The 19,429-nt window shown below is 32.2% G+C and overlaps 1 protein-coding gene across 1 annotated transcript in view; it reads right to left on the bottom strand.

Annotated features, from left to right (window-relative positions):
- LOC118186995 (atrial natriuretic peptide receptor 1-like) overlaps positions 1-19,429 on the bottom strand; it is a 1,070,353-nt gene that overhangs the window by 42,162 nt on the left and 1,008,762 nt on the right. Inside the window, exons 17-18 of the mRNA XM_085816725.1 lie at positions 8,825-8,948; positions 3,704-3,772 (exon numbers count right to left, since the gene is read on the bottom strand). Coding sequence (XP_085672851.1) covers positions 3,704-3,772; positions 8,825-8,948 — 193 coding nt within the window. The remainder of the gene's footprint in view (positions 1-3,703; positions 3,773-8,824; positions 8,949-19,429) is intronic.

Below are 19,429 nucleotides of genomic sequence, written 5' to 3'. Positions count from 1 at the left end.
AGCCTTTTAAAGTTTTCAGCGCAAAATGTCAAAACGAAATTAATAGTCCTTCAGGGCAAATTGCCCCTTTGGATTAATAATATAAAGGTATTTTGATTATTAACGAATTCTTAGGTATATCCCACTAAAAATAAAAGTGTAGATCGCTAGCAATGGAGAATATGAAATAAAACATTTTAAGAGAAATGTAAGTGTATCGAAAATAATCAGTTTTATATATGTTATTTCTATACTATCATTTGAATAATTCCTCAAAATCCTCTTAATGTCCATATTAGCGCAAGGCAACCCTAGGATCTCACTTTAGTCAAATATACAAGGAATATTATTATAACTAGAAATGTATCTTTTATGTTTTAGAACATTTGATTAAAACCCTATAACTGATAATTTTTTTATGTATTTTATGTTCGTCTGCACTAACAGAACTACAAAGCATATAGTATATATTGGATAACATGTTAAAATACTGCAGGTTACCTAAACCTAAATGTGCTTACACACTCACCGAAGTGTGTAAGTTTTTTTTAGGCTCGATTCTAGTAGCGGCGGACCTTTCCGATGTGTAAAATAAATGCGAATGAGGCCTCCTTCGAAAATCTTTCACGATAGTAATTTTCTACGCCGGAAATTCTTCGCCAAGCACGCTTCAGCAGATTACACGCTTTATCTAAGCTTCTCTTTAACATCAACTGAATGCGAAAAGTCCGAAGTTTTAACGTACTTTATTAATATTATAAATGAGGCTAAAAGGCATGTAGAAAAGTTCCTTCACTCCAGAAAGAAATTTAGTTTTGAACTCAAGCGAAATTCTCGTACTTCATATGCATCATATTAATTTACTTAAATCATAGGTCATAATAAACGTTTCTGAGTAAATTACTTTTCTGTCAATAATTTAAAATTAATAAGTTTTTCTGTACTAAATTGTTGCATTAACTAACCAGTTATCTTATTACTTTGTCTGCACTTCTACTTTCCTCGGCTTCCATCAAGATGCAAATTAATTGGTGTATTTAAGCATTGAATTCTTGAGTTCGAGAGAGAGCCTTGGGCAATCTCTGACCGTCATTATATTAATTCCGCTGCGCCTAAATTACTCAAATCGGCTTTAGTTTTGTTAGTTGTAATTGCTTCGTGAGAGATACAGGAGCCTGGAATCGTTTGAAGGTGAGCTTTATTTTGCATTTAATATTTTAATTTTACTTGAGCATTTCATCTGATTTTTCTACAATCTGTGGAAATTAACCCAAAAGGTTCTTATCGGAACCAAAAGGTTCTTTCGCTATACACGGGGTTCGTTATAAGTCGGTTTCGTTTTAACCAAGTTCGACGGTATGTATAAAATCTCTGTCAAAGAAATGGGGACATTAAGGAAAAAAGAGGGAAAGTCTAGATGTCATCAGAACAACAACTGACCTCACGAGCAATTGTCCGCTTTATATAGCGTAGAATTAGACATTATATAGCATTTGACTTTGCTAAGAGAATGGTGGTGACCATTTTCAGCATCTCCTCTAGTTGATATACTTCTCACGGTGAAAAATATGTAGCCACGTACACATTTTCCAAATTTAATAAAGAGTTTCTAGGGTCTAGTACGAAAGAACCACCCTATGCTTTACATTACTATTATCAGGGTATAGGATATATCATCTGTAATTTTATAAAAGGTTACCCACGTGAGAAAATGTCCGCACATTTTGCTCTATATATTACGTTTTCCCGGTGAAACAAACAGAAAATTTTGAACTTTGGAAAAACTTTACTTTTAAGCTCAAGTACTTTCATAAAGCAAACTAAAAAATTTTTGTACCAAGTTTTGTATTCTAGAAATAATTTTAAGTTAAATAAAAGTGTTTCTTAAATAAACCTTGATAAAATGAATTAGTTCTTTGCCACTATAAACTGTCAACACTTTAACCATATATTGCAGATCCCAAGAGGACTGAAGTTGCAACGAAGAGATATAGTCAAAAAATAAATGTGACGTAATTATCATCTGGCAGAACAAGACAAGAAAAGATATGGCAGCCTACAACACATTCCCCATAGAAAACGTCGATGTGACATTAATTGACAGGCACACGATGAAAGATGACTTAGCTCTATTTTGGGAAAATCCTTACGAAGAAAGGAAACGTTTTCCCCTTCAAGCGAATGGAGAAAAATTTCCAAATATAAGTTCTGTGCCTTTAGCAGTGTTTAGAAGATGTTAAACATACAGTAGAAATTTATTTAAAACAGATATGAGTTTGAATAATATATGGTGCGTATAATTTAAAAAAATTGTATCGTATCATCATAGCAATTTAAGTTTTAGATCATTGAAACGGAAACAAAAAATGAATTTCATTCTGTGAGTCGAGGATCAGGTTCAGGTTTACTAAAGCATGGTAAAAATGCATACCATTATGGTCGTTGCAAAAAGTCCCCATAAAGTAATAAATTTTTCATCGATAATTTCGAAAAGGCTAAAATGTATGTTCTAATTATGTTAGTCATTAGGCTATTTTGAAGCCAGAGACGTGAAAAATGCTAAGTTCCCTCGCCGGGACTCGAACCCTGGACTTCTGGAATAGGCGTCGACCGTGCTTCCAATTACACCACGAAGTCATTCCAAAAGGGGGGAGAAAATAACTTGTGGAGATTCGTTTATTTTGATTAATTGTTAATTTTTAATTAAAACAACTTTCCTTTGACTCTCCTTTTCACCCACGCTTTCCTGCCAGAATGCTAATCAGTTAGCGCGGGTTTATTAAAATTAAGGGAGAAAGAAGTGCTGTTTAAGCGAAGGTTTCGGAAAGTGATTTTAAAGCTCTTATGTAATTTTAGTTTAGCTAGAATCTTACAAATGAATTTAATTTCGAATACAAAAGTATTTAGTGTTTATAGAATTAGTAATTAATGATTCAAATTAGATAAAATAACAGTTCAGTTAATGGTGAATGGGGACAAGTTGATCTTTATCACTGGTTAACAGATATTGTCCCACATTCACCATTAACTAGATTTATTTTAATTTTAAATATTAATAAGTAATTTTTTACATTTTTCAAATTATAATATAAAAACCCTTTAATTGTTTCCACTTCTAGTCAAGATGAAGCTCGTTTTAGTTTTAAAAGGTATGGAAACGAAAGCAAGGAATATGCTATGCATTATAAAGCAGGTAATTACAGAATTTATTATAGCATCTAAGTGCTACCCATTAATCTTCTAAAAAAACCCTTTCTTTCATCATAAAGATAACGTTTATTATTTTCTAATTTACATCATCGTTGAATATTCATATAAATAAACTTTCTATTGCATCATTTAATATTTAATTGCTGAACATTTGAATTATTATTAGTAACTTTCATCACCTTGCAATATATAAAAAACAACATTAGACCTGAGGTGTTAAAGAAATATACTTTTATACATAAAAATAGTCAATACTAAGGAATCAGAGGTGGGTTAAAAGACTTCTAAAACTCCAAGTGCTATAGTAGCAATAACCAAAAAGTTCACTGAAATTTCTGATGATGCAGACAATATAAGTTAAAAGCATCAAACAATAGACTGACTTTCTCCCCCCCCCCAAAAAAAACTAGCAGAACTGAAGCTCTAGTACAAAACTATACGCAAATAATTCTGTGTTATGTGATAGTTTAACGATTTCTAAAATGCTAGGCCGAAAAAAGAAAAATCGACTTACCTTATATACATCAAAATTCTCAATAATTGAATCAAAGCATGTATATAAATCATTCAGAAGATCAACTACCTAAAACAAAAATTGAAATTTACATAAAAATCTTATTAAATCAAATGCTTATCTTTATGTCAATAACATAGGAAAGTACATAGAAAAATTTCATTATTAAAATCCATTTAAAACCCGTATTTAAAATATTTAAAATAATATTGTTAACCTTGGAGGAAATAAATCGATATGAACATCAATTAGGAGGTTTATACATTAATTTTAGAAACTTGTATGTTACAACCATCATTAGTGGAAAGCAGCGGAGCATCTAAGATGGTTAATTGTTCTTTAATCACCGCTTCTAATCATTAAAAGTCGATAACAAGAGTAAAATAATTTAGCTTTAAAAATTATCTAAAATTTTTATTTCATAATTATGAAGGAGTTTTTTATATTCCAATGAAGAATATAATCTCCTTCTAAAGGTAAAGAGTCCATTAGAAGTACACGCGATGAATAAATTTAGATAATGACGGCTAACATTGTAAAAATGCACGAATTTCCGAATAGTTCCTGAAAAAGTTGTATGTTATGACATCTCATTTTTCACTTTTTTCCTGCTTTAATGCTTTAATTAGTAGCATTTGTTTGAGTTCTTTTCTGTGATGTGGACTCTCTAAGTTTAACACTTATTTTATATTTTTCATCTTGCTTTTTAATATTGCTCATCTTTATTGTTTTCTCACCAAGTACCAGTTTCATTAAACTGTTAAATTGGAGAACTTCACTCATTTACATGTATGAAAGAATTTTGATTATTATGCTCACATTCTTGCATAGAAATAGGAATGCGTAAATTTTCTGCTTAGATCTGCTTAGCCAAAACCCGATGTTATCCATTGTCATTAGAAGCTAGTGAATGGTAAATGTATTTCGAATATTTAGCAGTTTATAATGGAAAAAGTGCGGAAAGGTCAATCATTTTCGCAGTGACTACATTTTGAACTTTGCTCGTACCATACGTAATCCTGGAAACTTATGTTTTCTATGAGCTTTCTAATTTTAAAAGTTTTCTTTTCCCTTTTAATATGGGAAATACTAGTACATCTTCACCAAATTATTATAGTGAAGATGATTTAATGATGGTAATAATTCGGGTAAACAACAAAAATATACCAAGAAGGAGTAGTTGTGGCTAATAAAGTCATACAAAATGGATAAACACAATATATTTAGTTAGAAAATATATAATCTTTACTACGTTTCACTGTCATCGAATTCATATTTTCTGGTTTTCGAACTATGTTATGAGTGAAATATAAAATTAGCCCTTTCATGTATAGAAAAATCGATCTTAATCGTAATTTTTACTTATTTCAGAAACTAGTTCTGGTACTGGGAAAGAGAAACGTGAAAATTCTTCACAGTTTACCAAATAATTTTATATTTCACACTAAATCCACTATAACAATGAAGCCGGGGGCTGTAATTTAGGGCTTAAATTTCACCAATAGCAATTAAAAATCCCAAAACGAATAACTCCTTTTAAAAAATCAGTAGATTCAGCTTACATATAAGATATTTATTTGAACAGGAAATAGTGGTTCAGATGTTTAAAATACTGAAAACATTTCAATCCAGTTTTTTTGGCCTCCCTCTCAAAAAAATAAATAAATAAATAAATAAATAAATAAAAATAAAAATAAAAATAAAAATAATCTACAAAAATGACATCGAAGTGTGAGTGCGTTTCAGCAAGTTATAAAAATTTTAAACCTTTTTCGGAAAGGTAAATTCTTCTTGAGCATGCGGTATTTATATTTACGCTTTTCTACCGAAATGTTATTTAATATACATTTTGAAGTCTGAAGACGGTTTAATATACATCTTTTGATTTTAATATACATCTTTGAAGTTTCATCGTGAAGTTTCGCGGTGTTTGTGACTCCAACGCTGGTCTCGAACTGAATAATGTACAGTAAAGATGGGTTCAGATTTGATAAGTGGTACCTTTGAGTTTCTGTTGCTGCCTAGGCTAAGTTTGTAGGTTTTAACATAGTTAATTAAATTGTTGAAAGTATAGCCAAGTCACAGAATAACGCTAGAAACTTTGTTAAGTGGAAGGACTCTAAAAATGAAAATTATGATAACACACAATTTACGATGAACATTTTAAAATTTTAAATGTAAAATTGTGAACGTAAAAAATAGAAATGTATTTGAAATATTACGTACGTTATCACATACATTCCATCAAAGTTACGTATGAAAATTTCATAAATTCTTTTCCAAAAATAATCAGATACTTTAGTTTCTTTTGGTTGTTGGGAACATTTCATGTCATAGTAAGCCTCACATCTTTCTAATGCAAAGCGTCTTCTGGTATATTTTATCCCAACTGAAAACCGTGGCATAAAGTATCATATGCATTTAGAATGATTTTCGGCGAAGATTTTGGACATTTATTTACGTTAATGGTTTTATTTTTATCATCATCAATAGCTTTCTGGCTGCTAATTTTTAAGTTCTTCATGATGTCATCTTCAATAAGAATTCTTGAGATCTCAGCTTTGCTTTTTATAAATAAATAACCATGTAATTGTTCATTATTCTTTAATTATCCTCGATGTTTCAACACCAACCTCATATTATTCAATTCCTCATCTTGCACATCGTCGTTGTCGACAGTATTATTATCGGTAGTATCAATATTGCGGATAAAGCCAGTTTTTTTTTCCTTTTTTTTTTTTTTTTTTTTTTTTTTTTAAGAAACTGCGAACAGATTTTTCAGTGATAGCTCACAATTCCATATCATTGTAAGTTCAGATACACAGTCAAGTAAACTTATTACATAAAGTCTGATTACCTTTAATTTCCATTAGGACCTTTTAAAAAATTCTTTTTGCCATAATGCGTCTCAATACTTCTTATCAGGCAAGATGAAAAATTAGCAACCGCCTTCGCCGGGAATCGAACCGCGGGCCTCTCAATTACGCGCTGAGTGTGCTGACTACTACACCACGAAGGCTCGCTAAAAGGCGGGCGAAATACCTTATAATCTTCTCATCCACAAGCTGCAGTTTCGCGATGGTACTTAAAGGACTGAAAAAAAACTTGACTTAAAGTTTTATACTTGTCTTTGATATTTTGAGGGTGAGGACTGCATATACCTATCATTAGAGCAATTTTCGCTTCTGTATAATTATGTATTTATCTAAATGTTTTAGACACTTTTCAAGAATGTCTGAGGACATCCATGAGATCTTGTTAAGATCAAAAATCGATCTTAATCGTAATTTTTACTTATTTCAGAAACTAGTTCTGGTACTGGGAAAGAGGAACGTGAAAATTCTTCACAGTTTACCAAATAATTTTATATTTCACACTAAATCCACTATAACAATGAAGCCGGGGGCTGTAATTTAGGGCTTAAATTTCACCAATAGCAATTAAAAATCCCAAAACGAATAACTCCTTTTAAAAAATCAGTAGATTCAGCTACTGAATCTACTGATATTACTATTCAATCTGTTTCAAAATTCAAATCTGTTCTGATTTAATACAACTCTAAAAGATCTTGGATTTTTACGCTTTCTTATAAGTACAGCTTTCAGTTTTTCATTTCCTTCCATATTTGCATATAGCAGTAAAGTAGTTTTTAACTTTGCCGTGCTTGCCTTAAAAAAATATGACGTTTTTGAATGTTAGTGTTCTCTGAGATAAGCATTATCTAAAAAAAAAAAAAAAAAAAGCCGGCGAGATCTCAGGGATCATTCACACGATGGCCTATTATTGTCCTAAGCCTAAGGTGTAGAAGTCATAAAGTCCTTTCACACCTCTGGATCAGCGATAGCCAATCATCGATGGTAAAGTTGAGCATGCTGAAATGAACAGCTGACTCAGAGAAATCGTCGACTGAATGTTAGTTCATATTTGTTTCGCTGAGCCTGGTCGATTTTATACAAGACTGGCATAAAGTGGAATAATTAGAGCATTTAGAAAAATCCTTATACCAATTTCTGTGACGTAGAAAGATCTGGTTGCATAGCAGGGAAGCATGAATTATCCATGTATGAAAACAAAGCTCTCCTCTGCACAATCCCTTACTCTCCATGTCATAGCCCACAATAAGTCTCATGAATTTTTAAAGTGATATATAACTGAAGTTAGTAAAAATTCCGATTAAATTGATTTACTTAATATCTTGGATAAATTTACCTTGATGAAATTCATATGATTAGAAAGAATGATGGTAATTATAAATATTTCATCCGGTAAATAAAAATTAATGTGCATAGAGAAATTTGAATAGAAAGAAATACTCTATATTTTTCACATTACTAGCTGAATGTATAATGAATATACAAAATTCTGATTTATGATGACAAATTCTGCTGGGAACAGAATAACGATTTCATTAAAGGGTTTTAGTTTTTTTATTGTATCCTGATTTCGAAAGTATGGAAAAACAGAAAAAATTACTTTCTATTATTTTGACAAATTCTAAGTTATTAGACGAAAGTATATTATCGAACAGTTAAAATATTCTTTTAGTTACTAAATATAGCAAATGCGAAAATTAAATTTCAGTAGTATGGATATAGAAATGGCTTAGGGGGATTAAAAATTCCATCGTCGCATAACTCACATAACAAAAATATCATTATTATTGTAATTTCGTAAAATAAATTTTGAAAATTATAATAAACCAAAAAGAGGGGGGGGATTAAAAGATGGAGAAGATTAGTTTTACAAAATATGCTATTAGATAAAAGAATATTTAACGCAAGTCAACACCAGAACAAAAGTAAGACGTAATGCAAGCTAGAGTTTAAAAGTTTCCATTAACATCTGCAAAAAATCTTATTTCTTATTTCAAGGAAAATAAATGTTGCATTTCTTTTTTACAAGGCGTGCTTTTGGAAGCAGGAATATCATAACATGGAGTTTTTCACTGCCGCGAATTCAGTTTGGAATGTGTGCCTGTCGTTTCCCCGGTTTGTAAACGTAGAAAGTTTGCTCTCTGTTGGCATTAAAGGACGATCATTAAAGAAATGAATCCCATCTCTTGCAGCTTAATTGCTCCCTGCTGTCATTAGAGAAAATCGCGTGAGTAATTGAAGCACTTACTTCCATAGGAGTGCTCTCCGCTGACATCTCTGTGAAACCGACAATGTCGCTGAAATAAATGGTGACGCCGTCAAATGCCTCGGCTGTCACAGATTCACCTCTGATCAGCTGGCTGGCCACAGACCTGAAAAAAAATGACACAGAACGTCTTCAAACAAGTATATGTCCAAGAGTTAAAAAAAAAAGAATTTTTGTCTCTATAATAAGTAAATCGATCTGCACTGAAACTTTCGATATCCTAGTAACAAATACAAGTATTCAGTGGAAATGCATTCTATACTCTAACATTTTTATAATGATTTCCAGTATTATAGTGCAATTGAAGAAACGGATACAAAAATGATGATTTATTTGCTTGATATAGAAAAAAATACGTTATTTAGTTAATAAAAATGATTTATTTGTCTTTTTTTTTCCTACACTGGTGTGCAAAACTTAAGCAACAGATGTTCTTTTTGCCATAACTCCAACAGAAATCATCTGAGAGATATGAAATTCAGAAATGTAAGACAGCAGTTTGTATTTAAACAATGACGAAACCATGGGTGCACAAAAATTAATACAATGCGAACAGTATGGAATCAAACAAAAAAAGGCTTTATTGAACTCATAGTATCGTTACACATGATTGTCTGTACAAGAGGAATAACAGCAGATCTTCCATAGTATGGGATATGTCCTCCCCTTACTGCAATGGTTGCTTCGCACCGTCTCTCCATACTCAGCACCAGACTGTCCAACAGAACTTGAGGTAAGAGTGCCCATTCCTCAATCACCATCTGTTTCAGTTGTTCGGTGCTCCCGGAGAATGTTATTTTGCCGCAAGGCATCTCCCCAAAGCATCCCACACATGTTCTATTGGATTTAAATCAGGGGAGTACGCTAGCCAATCCATTCGAGTGATATCTTCACTTTTCGGTAGGTTCTGAACAGCAGGAGTCCGGTGTGGCCGTAATTGTCATCCATAAAATCGGTCTATTTTTTAACATGCCTTTGTGGTGTAGTGGTCAGCACGCTCGACGCATATTCGAGAGGTACGTGGTTCGAGTCCCGCGGCGAGGGCATTTCTCATTTTTCGTCGCTCCTGCTTTCAAAAATCCTAATGTCTCTACAACATATGGTTAGTCTATGAGTCCGTTCCAAAATATAATAATGAATTTTGCATGCAGTTCTCTGTAATTATCCTTTTTGAAATAATATTATTACTTTTATGCGTTGCAAAAATTTATCAGATATTGTACATATTTTAAAGCGAAACTCATGAAACGTCTTCGTACTGATGTTTTTGAACTCTCAAAATATTCCGTTTTCATTATATAGTACACAATATTATAAAACATTCTTTTTTTTTTTTTTACAGTTTATTTCTTTAAAATCTGTTTTGTCCTTCTTCTTCAGAAGCAGTTTTCTTTTTGGGCTTTTAAAGAAAAAAAACTTGCATAAATCGTCAAGCTCATTTTTGGAATAAACACCTTAAAGTTGAATTTCTCAGTTTATCTAGAACATATGAATTATTTTATCTAGAATTGATTCATTGATGAATTAATTGCTCGTTTGTATTTTTCTTGGGTTATGGTTTTAAGTATTAAACTTTTTTATATGTAAAACATTGTTGTTAATTGTCATTTTTATACACCTCAAGGTAAAAGAAAACATATATCGTCTGTAAAATAAAAAAAAATTTAAGTATTATTTGATTTATTGATAAGAATTTTCTCATTCGTATTTTGTATTGAAGGAAAATCCGTTTTATCAGTTCAGTTCTTTTAGATTAGCCTTCACTTTATTATTTGCACGTTCATTGTTTTCTTTTCTAATTTTATTAATGTAGATCGATATTTATGTTTGTAATGATTAGTTTAGCATAGTTATGTTTCCATGGTAATATGGCTATTTTTCTTCAGAGTGTACATTCAATAATACAGAGAGCTTTATGGAAATTAAAACAATACAGATATCATTTCAAATCTACGTAAATAAGAGATGTTCAAAATTTTGAATTTCCTAAAATGATATATAAAACTATCGGCGTTCAATACAAAATATATTTCCCTGCTGGCGACGCTGAAGAATACAGAAAGCGCGCTTCATTACCGATTTTCACGATGCCCACTATTAAAAGGCGTTAGAAAGTAATATATATTAGTATTCATTTGTAAAGTAACTTTCCTGAAAGACGGACATCTTGTCCACGTCAGGTATACCATTATAAAATTGCACTTTTTTACCTCCGCCAACCTATTTACAAAAGGTAAGGAAGGTGATGTTTTCGGTACAGAAATTCGGCAGTTAGGCTTTAGTGAATGAATATGTTTTTATTATTTTTAGAATGCTGTATGTCTGTGTAGATATATGCGACGATATTTTTGATCACGATATCTCTGATATGCTACTTCTAAAAATTTCCATTTTCTATATTGAACCTTTTGGCATTCATATATAATATTATGTAGATTTTGGGTAAAATTTGGCAACCGGAAGTTGAACTTTACTTGAAGTCCATAACAATTTTTAATGGGCAACCGGAAGTGCTGCTCTACTTGAAGCCCTAACAGCTCTTAATCAAAACATGTTACAAAAGAATCTAAAATTCTCCAATTTAAAAAATTAAGACTTTTAACATATTAGATTTTGGCTAAAATTTATAATCTGGAAGTGATACTTTACTTGAACTTGTAGAGCCATGAGGTTATTTTTGGAAGCAGGAGAAGTGAAAAATGAGGAACACCTTATCCGGGAATCGAACCACAGACCTCTGAAATACGCGCCCAGCTTGCTGACAACTACACTACGAAGGCATGTTATACCTTACATACTACCCCCATTAAAGTGCGACTGGGGCTTAGGGGATCCAATCGCCATATCCTGGGTGTGGAGAATCATCATCCACCACTCTTTTAGTTTGGCCACCGCTATAGAGACATTAGGTATTTTTTGAAAAGCAAGAAAGATAAAAAATGAGCAATGCTCTCGCCGGGAATCGAATTACGGACCTCTGGAATACGCGGCCAGCGTAATGACCACTACACTACGAAGGTATGCTAAGAAGGCGGGAGAAATACCTTATAAACTTACTTGATACTTACTGAACAGACTTTCGTAAGAAGTATATTATGAGATAATCCAAAACTTCTCAAATGTAGTCTTTAAAATTGAAATGTGACTCAGAACAACTTATTAAATGTATTAGCAATTAATTGTCGAAGCAATTAAATGTATTAGCTTCAATCTGAAATTTTGTGGTTGTTTCACTTTTGTATGCCATCACGTTTTAAATAAAAGGAAACTACCACCAAAAATTATCGCTATGGTATTATTTTTAAACAAATAAAGTAATAAATATAATAGTATAGCGAAGGTAAAAAAAATATGGCAATACGTAACACACTAATAGAATTCTAATGATATGCTGCTTTTAAAGATTTTGTGATTTGGTGATACATGTTGTATTGCGTACTTGCAGAGAAAGTGATATTTAATAAATACAGCTAATCTGGTGTTGGTGTATTTAATTATGGCAAAGCACACTAGGGCTATCTGCCTAAGGGGAGGGATGCCTTCGTGGAGGACGTTTTAAGGGGAACTGGCTCATATACACGTTACACATGGAAAAAACCACGAAAACACCCATGCAGCCAGCCCGTTCGCGGGACTGGAACCTCGGACCGAACTACCAGTGTTCAGCTACTTTACCGCTCGGCCGCTGGTGGGCCCCTAAATACAGCTAAAATGAGAAATAAAAAGATTTGTCATCTTATTAAGAAACCTAAACTGAGAAAAAGTAATATATCATGAACTCAGAAAAACTAATATATCATGAACTGAGAAAAATTAATATATCATGAGCTGAGAAAAACTAATATATCATGAATTGAGAAAAACTAATATATCACGAACTGACAAAAACTAATATACCATGAACTGAGAAAAACTGGAAAAATATAAGGCTACACTTAAAGTTCTGTATGACCAGAGGATATACTACGATCGATGTAATATTTTAAAACGAAAGTAAGAGAATCGATTTGTATATGAACACGTATAGTTACTATTTTTCTTAGTATGGGAAAACAGAATAATAAAAAACTAGTAGTGTTTACATTTATATGAAATATGGAAGGCGGAAGGCACTGGCCACACCAAATTTTTTACTAAAGTTGTTGCTCACAGGAAAATGATACAGAAGCTTCATGTAACTGAATTTAGAACTGTATGTAACAGTAAGCACAATAATTATAAATTAATTCATTTAGCAATAAAAGAACAATGCATGAGAAATAAGGAAAAGAGCAAAATAAATCCTATTTTTAAATTTCTCAAATCAAGGAAAAAAATAAATTCGTTTCAAACTAAAAATTAAAATACTAAAGAAAAAATTTAATCTTCCTTGAAATGAATAAATAAATGAAATTAAAATATGTTGCAAAAAGGAAGAATGTATTTTTAAATAATTAATCTTATTTACAGAATTAGTTTGAGTGGGAAGATGCAAAAAAATTAATGTAACTTACAATTTCATTAACTATTCATTAACTATTAAAAAACTTAAAAATAAATAAATAAAAAGTTCAACATATACTCGTAATAAAAGATATCTAATCATAGATATAACGTATTCTATAACACGAGACAAGTTTTTACCTTACAATTAGATTTGAGTGTGTAATCCGCGCATTTTTTAACATATTATGCGCCTTAGGACAAAAGAAAAGCGTGTACAAGACCGAATTATTTTTAAAAGATTAAAAATAAGTTTAGTTTCATAAATAATATAGAATTCACATGCAAAATATACAAAATTAATAACTTATATGAGCCCATTTGAAATTCAAACCATTAGCTCATATTATTCTTAATATTATTATTGAAAACGGATCGTACGGTTAATTTTTAGTGCAATTTTTAGTTAATAAATATGATTAATGGGAAATATTTCATTTTACAAAATTTTAGCAGTTTATATTTCTGAGGTTTACATCAAAAGGTTACATATCTACTTAGTCGAAAAAAAGACTATACATCTAGTTAAAGAAGTGTGTGTGTGTGTATTTAATTATGGAAAAGCACTCTAGGGCTATCTGCCTAAGGGGAGGGATGCCTTCGTGGAGGACTTTCTAAGGGAAACTGGCTCGTATACACGTTACACATGGGGAAAACCACGAAAACACCCATGCAGCCAGCCCGTTTGCGGGATTCGAACCTCGGACCGAACTACCAGTGTTCAGCTACTTTACCGCTCGGCCGCTGGTGGGCCTCTAGTTAAAGAAGAGTAGGGTATATATATCTAGTTCAGGAGATGAAGCTATTTATACATACTTAGTCGGAACCATCACGGCTGTATATCTATTTCTAAAGGCAATTTAAAGGAATCAACAAATTTCATTTTTCCGCTCCTGAACAGCTAAAGCCATTTCCTTAGTGGAGCTAATTTTAAAAGTTAGAAATGGACCCACCTGACTTTATTGTGCACCTATTAAATTACACACTTCATTAAATCGCTTAGAATTTTTTCGAATAATTCTAAGCGATCCCTTAAGGCAAGTTGAAAATGCCCTCAGAAATTGCAAACTTTGAAACTGAATATCCCAGTCAATGTTTTGTTCTCCTGGAGTCAAACTTCTTGTAGTTTTATTGTTTCATAACTAGTATAAAATTTTCCAGCTATAAATATTTTTAAATTTGAAAATGTGAAGATGTGAATATTTTTGCATTTAAAACACTTTTCCAACTCGAAGTATATGTCTACGATCAACGACTGCGAAAATAATAGCCGGGTAAAAACTTTTTTAAGCTAGGTAAGGGGGTGGGTGTATATATATATATATATATATATATATATAATTGAAATCGACAGTATCAGAAGTATATATATATATATATATCGTTTAGATATATATGGAATAAATATATGTAAAAAATCATAAAGATATATATATATATATATCTTTATGATATATATATATATATTATGTTCACTTTGTTTAAAAACATTTACTCGTCAGCAGACTACTTTTACTAAGGTACTTTACTAAGGTTTGAGACTACTTTACTAAGGTACGGTAAGTTCGTAATGAATGAACTTCAACATAAAAATCTTGAATAAATAGAAGTATAATCCAGATATATACAGAAATGATCGCGACGCCGAAATATGTAGAAGCGTACGAGATCTTTCCGCCGCACTTTGCATTGAAGGATTACAGAGTTTTCGATTGCATTTATAGTTAGATATGGAAAATTTGTTATTTGGGGGAGAAATTATATGTGGTTGATCGTGAATATTTAATGACTTGATCGGGAAGGTTATATCACTATGAAGCTATCAATTTCTGATGTAGTATAACATGGTACGACTGCACGCAGAACTTTGTTTTGAATTCGATTATTTATTTATGGCAAAGCACACGAGAGCTATCTGCCTAAAGTGAGGGATGCATTCGTGGAGGTCCTTCTAAAGGAAACTGGCTCGTATACACGTTACAGATGGGAAAAACCACGAAAACGCTCATGCAGCCAGCCCGTTCGCGGGATTCGAACCTGGTACCGAACTACCAGTGTTCAGCGTCTTTACCGCTCGGCCGCTGGTGGGACACCTTTGTTTTTGGAAGACATCCAACTTCTTTCGTTGAAGGTTTTGAAACACAGCCCAGCCGGGTACTACATACGATATCATAGGTCTATCTATTGTGAGATAAAGTATAAGTTTTACTGTGATGTTGAGTTTGGAATTTTCTACCAATAAAGCTGTAGATAGATATAGTATATGCTACATTTACCGTATTCAAAGTTAAGGAAATATGCTCCTTAAAGTTCAGTTTGTTGTTAACTGTCATTCCAAGATATATATAAGAGTCCTTAACAGAATGAATGAACTTCAACATGAAAATCTTGAATAAATAGAAATATAATACAGATATATACAGAAATCTTCCCGACGCCGAAATATATAGAATCGTACGAGGTCTTTCCGCCGCACTTTGCATTGAAGGATTACAGAGCTTGCGATTGCATTTATAGTTAGATATGGACAATGTGTTATTTTGGGGAGAAATTATGTGTGGTTGATCGTGAATGTTTGTGACTTGATCGGGAAGGTTAGATCACTATGCAGCTGTCAATTTCTGATATAGTGTATCATGGTACGACTGCACGCAGAACTTTGGTTCGTATTAACACGAATATTCTTGTTATATCTTCAAAACAGCGCTACACAACATTTATTGGCACTCGTTTTTATTTTCCATAATTGGCATCAATTCAAGTGAAGATGCAACTTATTAATGGACAGTTTCGGATCCACTGATTTACTATGTTTAGCGGTATTGTCAGCGTGTTCCATAACCTATGATGTAAGTGGCAGCGGCAGGTCATCAATAAAGACGTGAAAAAAAAGCATTGGCCGTAAGTTTGAACTTGGAGGTACGCCATCCTTGATGACCAATTTTCGTTACAGAGTGCCACCAGATCTCGCTTGAGAAGGGCTTCGTTTAAGGTATGAGTTGATTAATTTGTTGAAGCTGCTTGGGAGTATGATATTTGAAAGCTTGGATATTATTCCAAGGCGCCAGACGCTATCAAATTCTTTCTCCAAATCAAGGAAGCATGTCTTGATTGCTGAGCTTTTGATAAAGAGAAACAAGTCCGAGCTCTCAAAGCCATATTTATACAGACACGGGCTGATGCAGCATGAGTCTCTGGGGATTTCGGAAAAGATATGTCGCCAAGGCCCAAGAGGAGCATATCCTTTCCTTTCTCCCAGGTTATTTTTACATTCTGAACGTTGACACATTCACAGCAGCAAAATCAACTATACCATGCAAGTAACAAACACATATAAAGAAACAGCATATAATTTAGTTCTTAATCCACAACAGCATATAATTTAGTTCTTCATTGCTTGGAATTTATAAACACAGTACAATGAAAACAAAATTTGCGAATTCTGTATGCCAGTTTGAATCCAGTAACATTGTGCAGGTTCTTTTCTATCTTTCTTTACTATCATTTATAACTTAGTTTATTTCTAGTGATGTTTTTTCCCCTTCATTATCTTATTCCTTTCATTATCATTTATTATATTTCTTTAGTTTCATTTATTATTGATTCATTGTTCTTTATGTTTTAAGTATTAAGTTTTGTTTAAATAACTTCATGTTTTATATAACTGGTAACCGAATTGACTTCTTTCCCTAGCTTAAACTGCTTGAAAAATTCAACCAAGCTATTAATAGTATCTTTCTGTTAATTGTGACGTAGCTCACTATTCTTCCTTATGCTTTTATAACTGCTCTCAGAAGAACCGTGATTTTTGGATAACGGTGAACGTCATTGACAGTTTTTACTGGTAAATCAGCGGTAGACTGCAACCGAAAAAGAAAAGTAATTTTAGAGTTTTTTGAATATTTAGTGTATTGAAGGCAGGACTCATGAGCATAACAACAAGAAATAAAGACTAAAAAGGGAAACAAATCGGAAGGATTTCAGATTTTAACAATCGTCCAGAATGAACTGTTAAGGTTTTTACGCTGTCGTTAAGCTGGCGATCTACCAGTCTGCTCTTGCACTGCCTTCTCCTAACACACTTTGTTTGTTTTTTTGTTTTTTTAGCTTTATTATTATGCACCTTCACACTTGCTCTACATACAGCTACACAAAAAATCATGACATTTTTAAAAGTCGCATAGCAGTATATGTTTAGAATTCTCGACGTAGATAATTGTTGGAAGACGTTTATATATTTTTCTCAATCATTCTCAGATCATTTTAAGAATATTCAGTTCTCTTAGTAAGATGGCTAACAATTTTTTTTTGCCTTTTTATTATTAACATTTAATGTGTTAACTTCATTTATTAAATATCACGTTCTTCGTACTTACGCTAACTAAAATTCAATTCAACAGCGAAATCACAAAATATTTAAAAAACAGCATATTTTAGTATTCCCGACAGAGTTTTAGAGGTTGCTATACATATTTTTTATACTCCCTATTAAAAACTAACCACTCATTTGGCCAGCCGCCTAAAACTATTATCACAAAAAATAAAAAGTATATAATGATTTTAATGAGTTTAGATAGTGGTACACGCCGAAAGCATTGCGGCAAAAATATCGCGGACGAAAACATCACGGCGAAAACAAAGCAAGTTGTAAACGTCGTGGCACAAAACACCGTGGGAGAAAATAAAGCAAAAAGAAAAAATCGTAGTTCTAAAACATTGTGGTATAAACTATCGTCGTCGAAAATAAAGCGGTTCAAAAACTTCGCAGTTTAAAAACATTGTTGTCGAAAATATCGTGGTAAAAAAAGTAAAGTACCTACAAAATCATCGCTTGACGATAACATCGCAGACCTGCGTTTTTCAGGCTTTAATAATTGTAAATGGATATTCGCATAATGATTTGTGAGCGCAAGATGGAAAGAAGGATAATTTTTACTTTCATGTCTTTTATTAACTAATAAATATTTGCTGAAAATGTAAAATGGAACTTAAGCATAGAAAATTAATACAACTTATAACACTTAATGGAATTTTAAACTGACATAGTTAAGTGACAAAGCTCATTAATAAATGACTTTTTATAAAGTTTTACTGGTAATTTTTCATGAGAAGTATAATAAAAACATATTAGAAAAGGGAAAATAAGTAACTGCATGCCCTTATAAAAAATTGCTGAGTTAATTATGAGATTAATATCTTCACTTTTGCTAATCTTATACTCTTATAGTGAAAATTATTTTTTTTGTTTAAATTTCTTGTTTTGTTTTTTTATATTTATTAGTTGATAAAAAATATGAAATTAAGCATTATCCTTCTTTCCCTCTTGCGCTGACAAATCATAATGCGAATATTGAATATTCATTTACAATTATTAAAACCTGAAAAACACATGTCTGCGATGTTATCGTCATACGATGATTTGTAGGTACTTTATTTTTACCACGATATTTTCGACGACGATGTTTTTAAACTGCGAAGTTTTTGAACCGCTTTCTTTTCGACAACGATATTTTGTACCACGATGTTTTCTCTTTGCTTTATATTCTCCCACGATGTTTCGTGCCACGACGTTTTCGCCTTGCGTTGTTTTCTCCGCGACGTTTTTTGTTCGCGATATTTTCGGCTGTAACCCAGTTAGCGTAATTTCATAAAGAAAATGAATATTTTTAATTAGATACTCATGATTTTAATGCATGCTTATTTATTACTTAACAACCTTCCAGATTAAATTTGAAAGTATCTTAAGCTTTACTGAATGGCAACAGGCTGGCTATTGGACGAGGAAAGTATTTTATTTCCGACCACGGCAGCATATTGCTTTTATAGAGCCGAGTTTGTTAATAAAAACGGAAATATAAATATCTTATATTTTTCAAGTCGAGAACGCAGGAGATAAAAATGTTTTGTTTTAATCCATGGAGATTAGAATAGATGGAGTAAACATGACATCATAAAACGGAAGCCAAAGAAATGTTAGCAGCGTGACGTCAGGCTTATCATGGCTATCATACAACTTACGGGTGACACCATGAAACATATTGTTAAATAAACTTACACAGAATCTAAAAGCAAATATCAACGTCTGCAGGTTCAGAAACGTGTTTT

The sequence above is a fragment of the Stegodyphus dumicola genome, chromosome 5, assembly GCF_044657685.1.
Source record: "Stegodyphus dumicola isolate Sdum_Otavi_A_Nest chromosome 5, ASM4465768v1".
Lineage (NCBI taxonomy): Eukaryota > Metazoa > Arthropoda > Arachnida > Araneae > Eresidae > Stegodyphus > Stegodyphus dumicola.
This window is presented reverse-complemented; position numbering and strand designations above follow the sequence as displayed.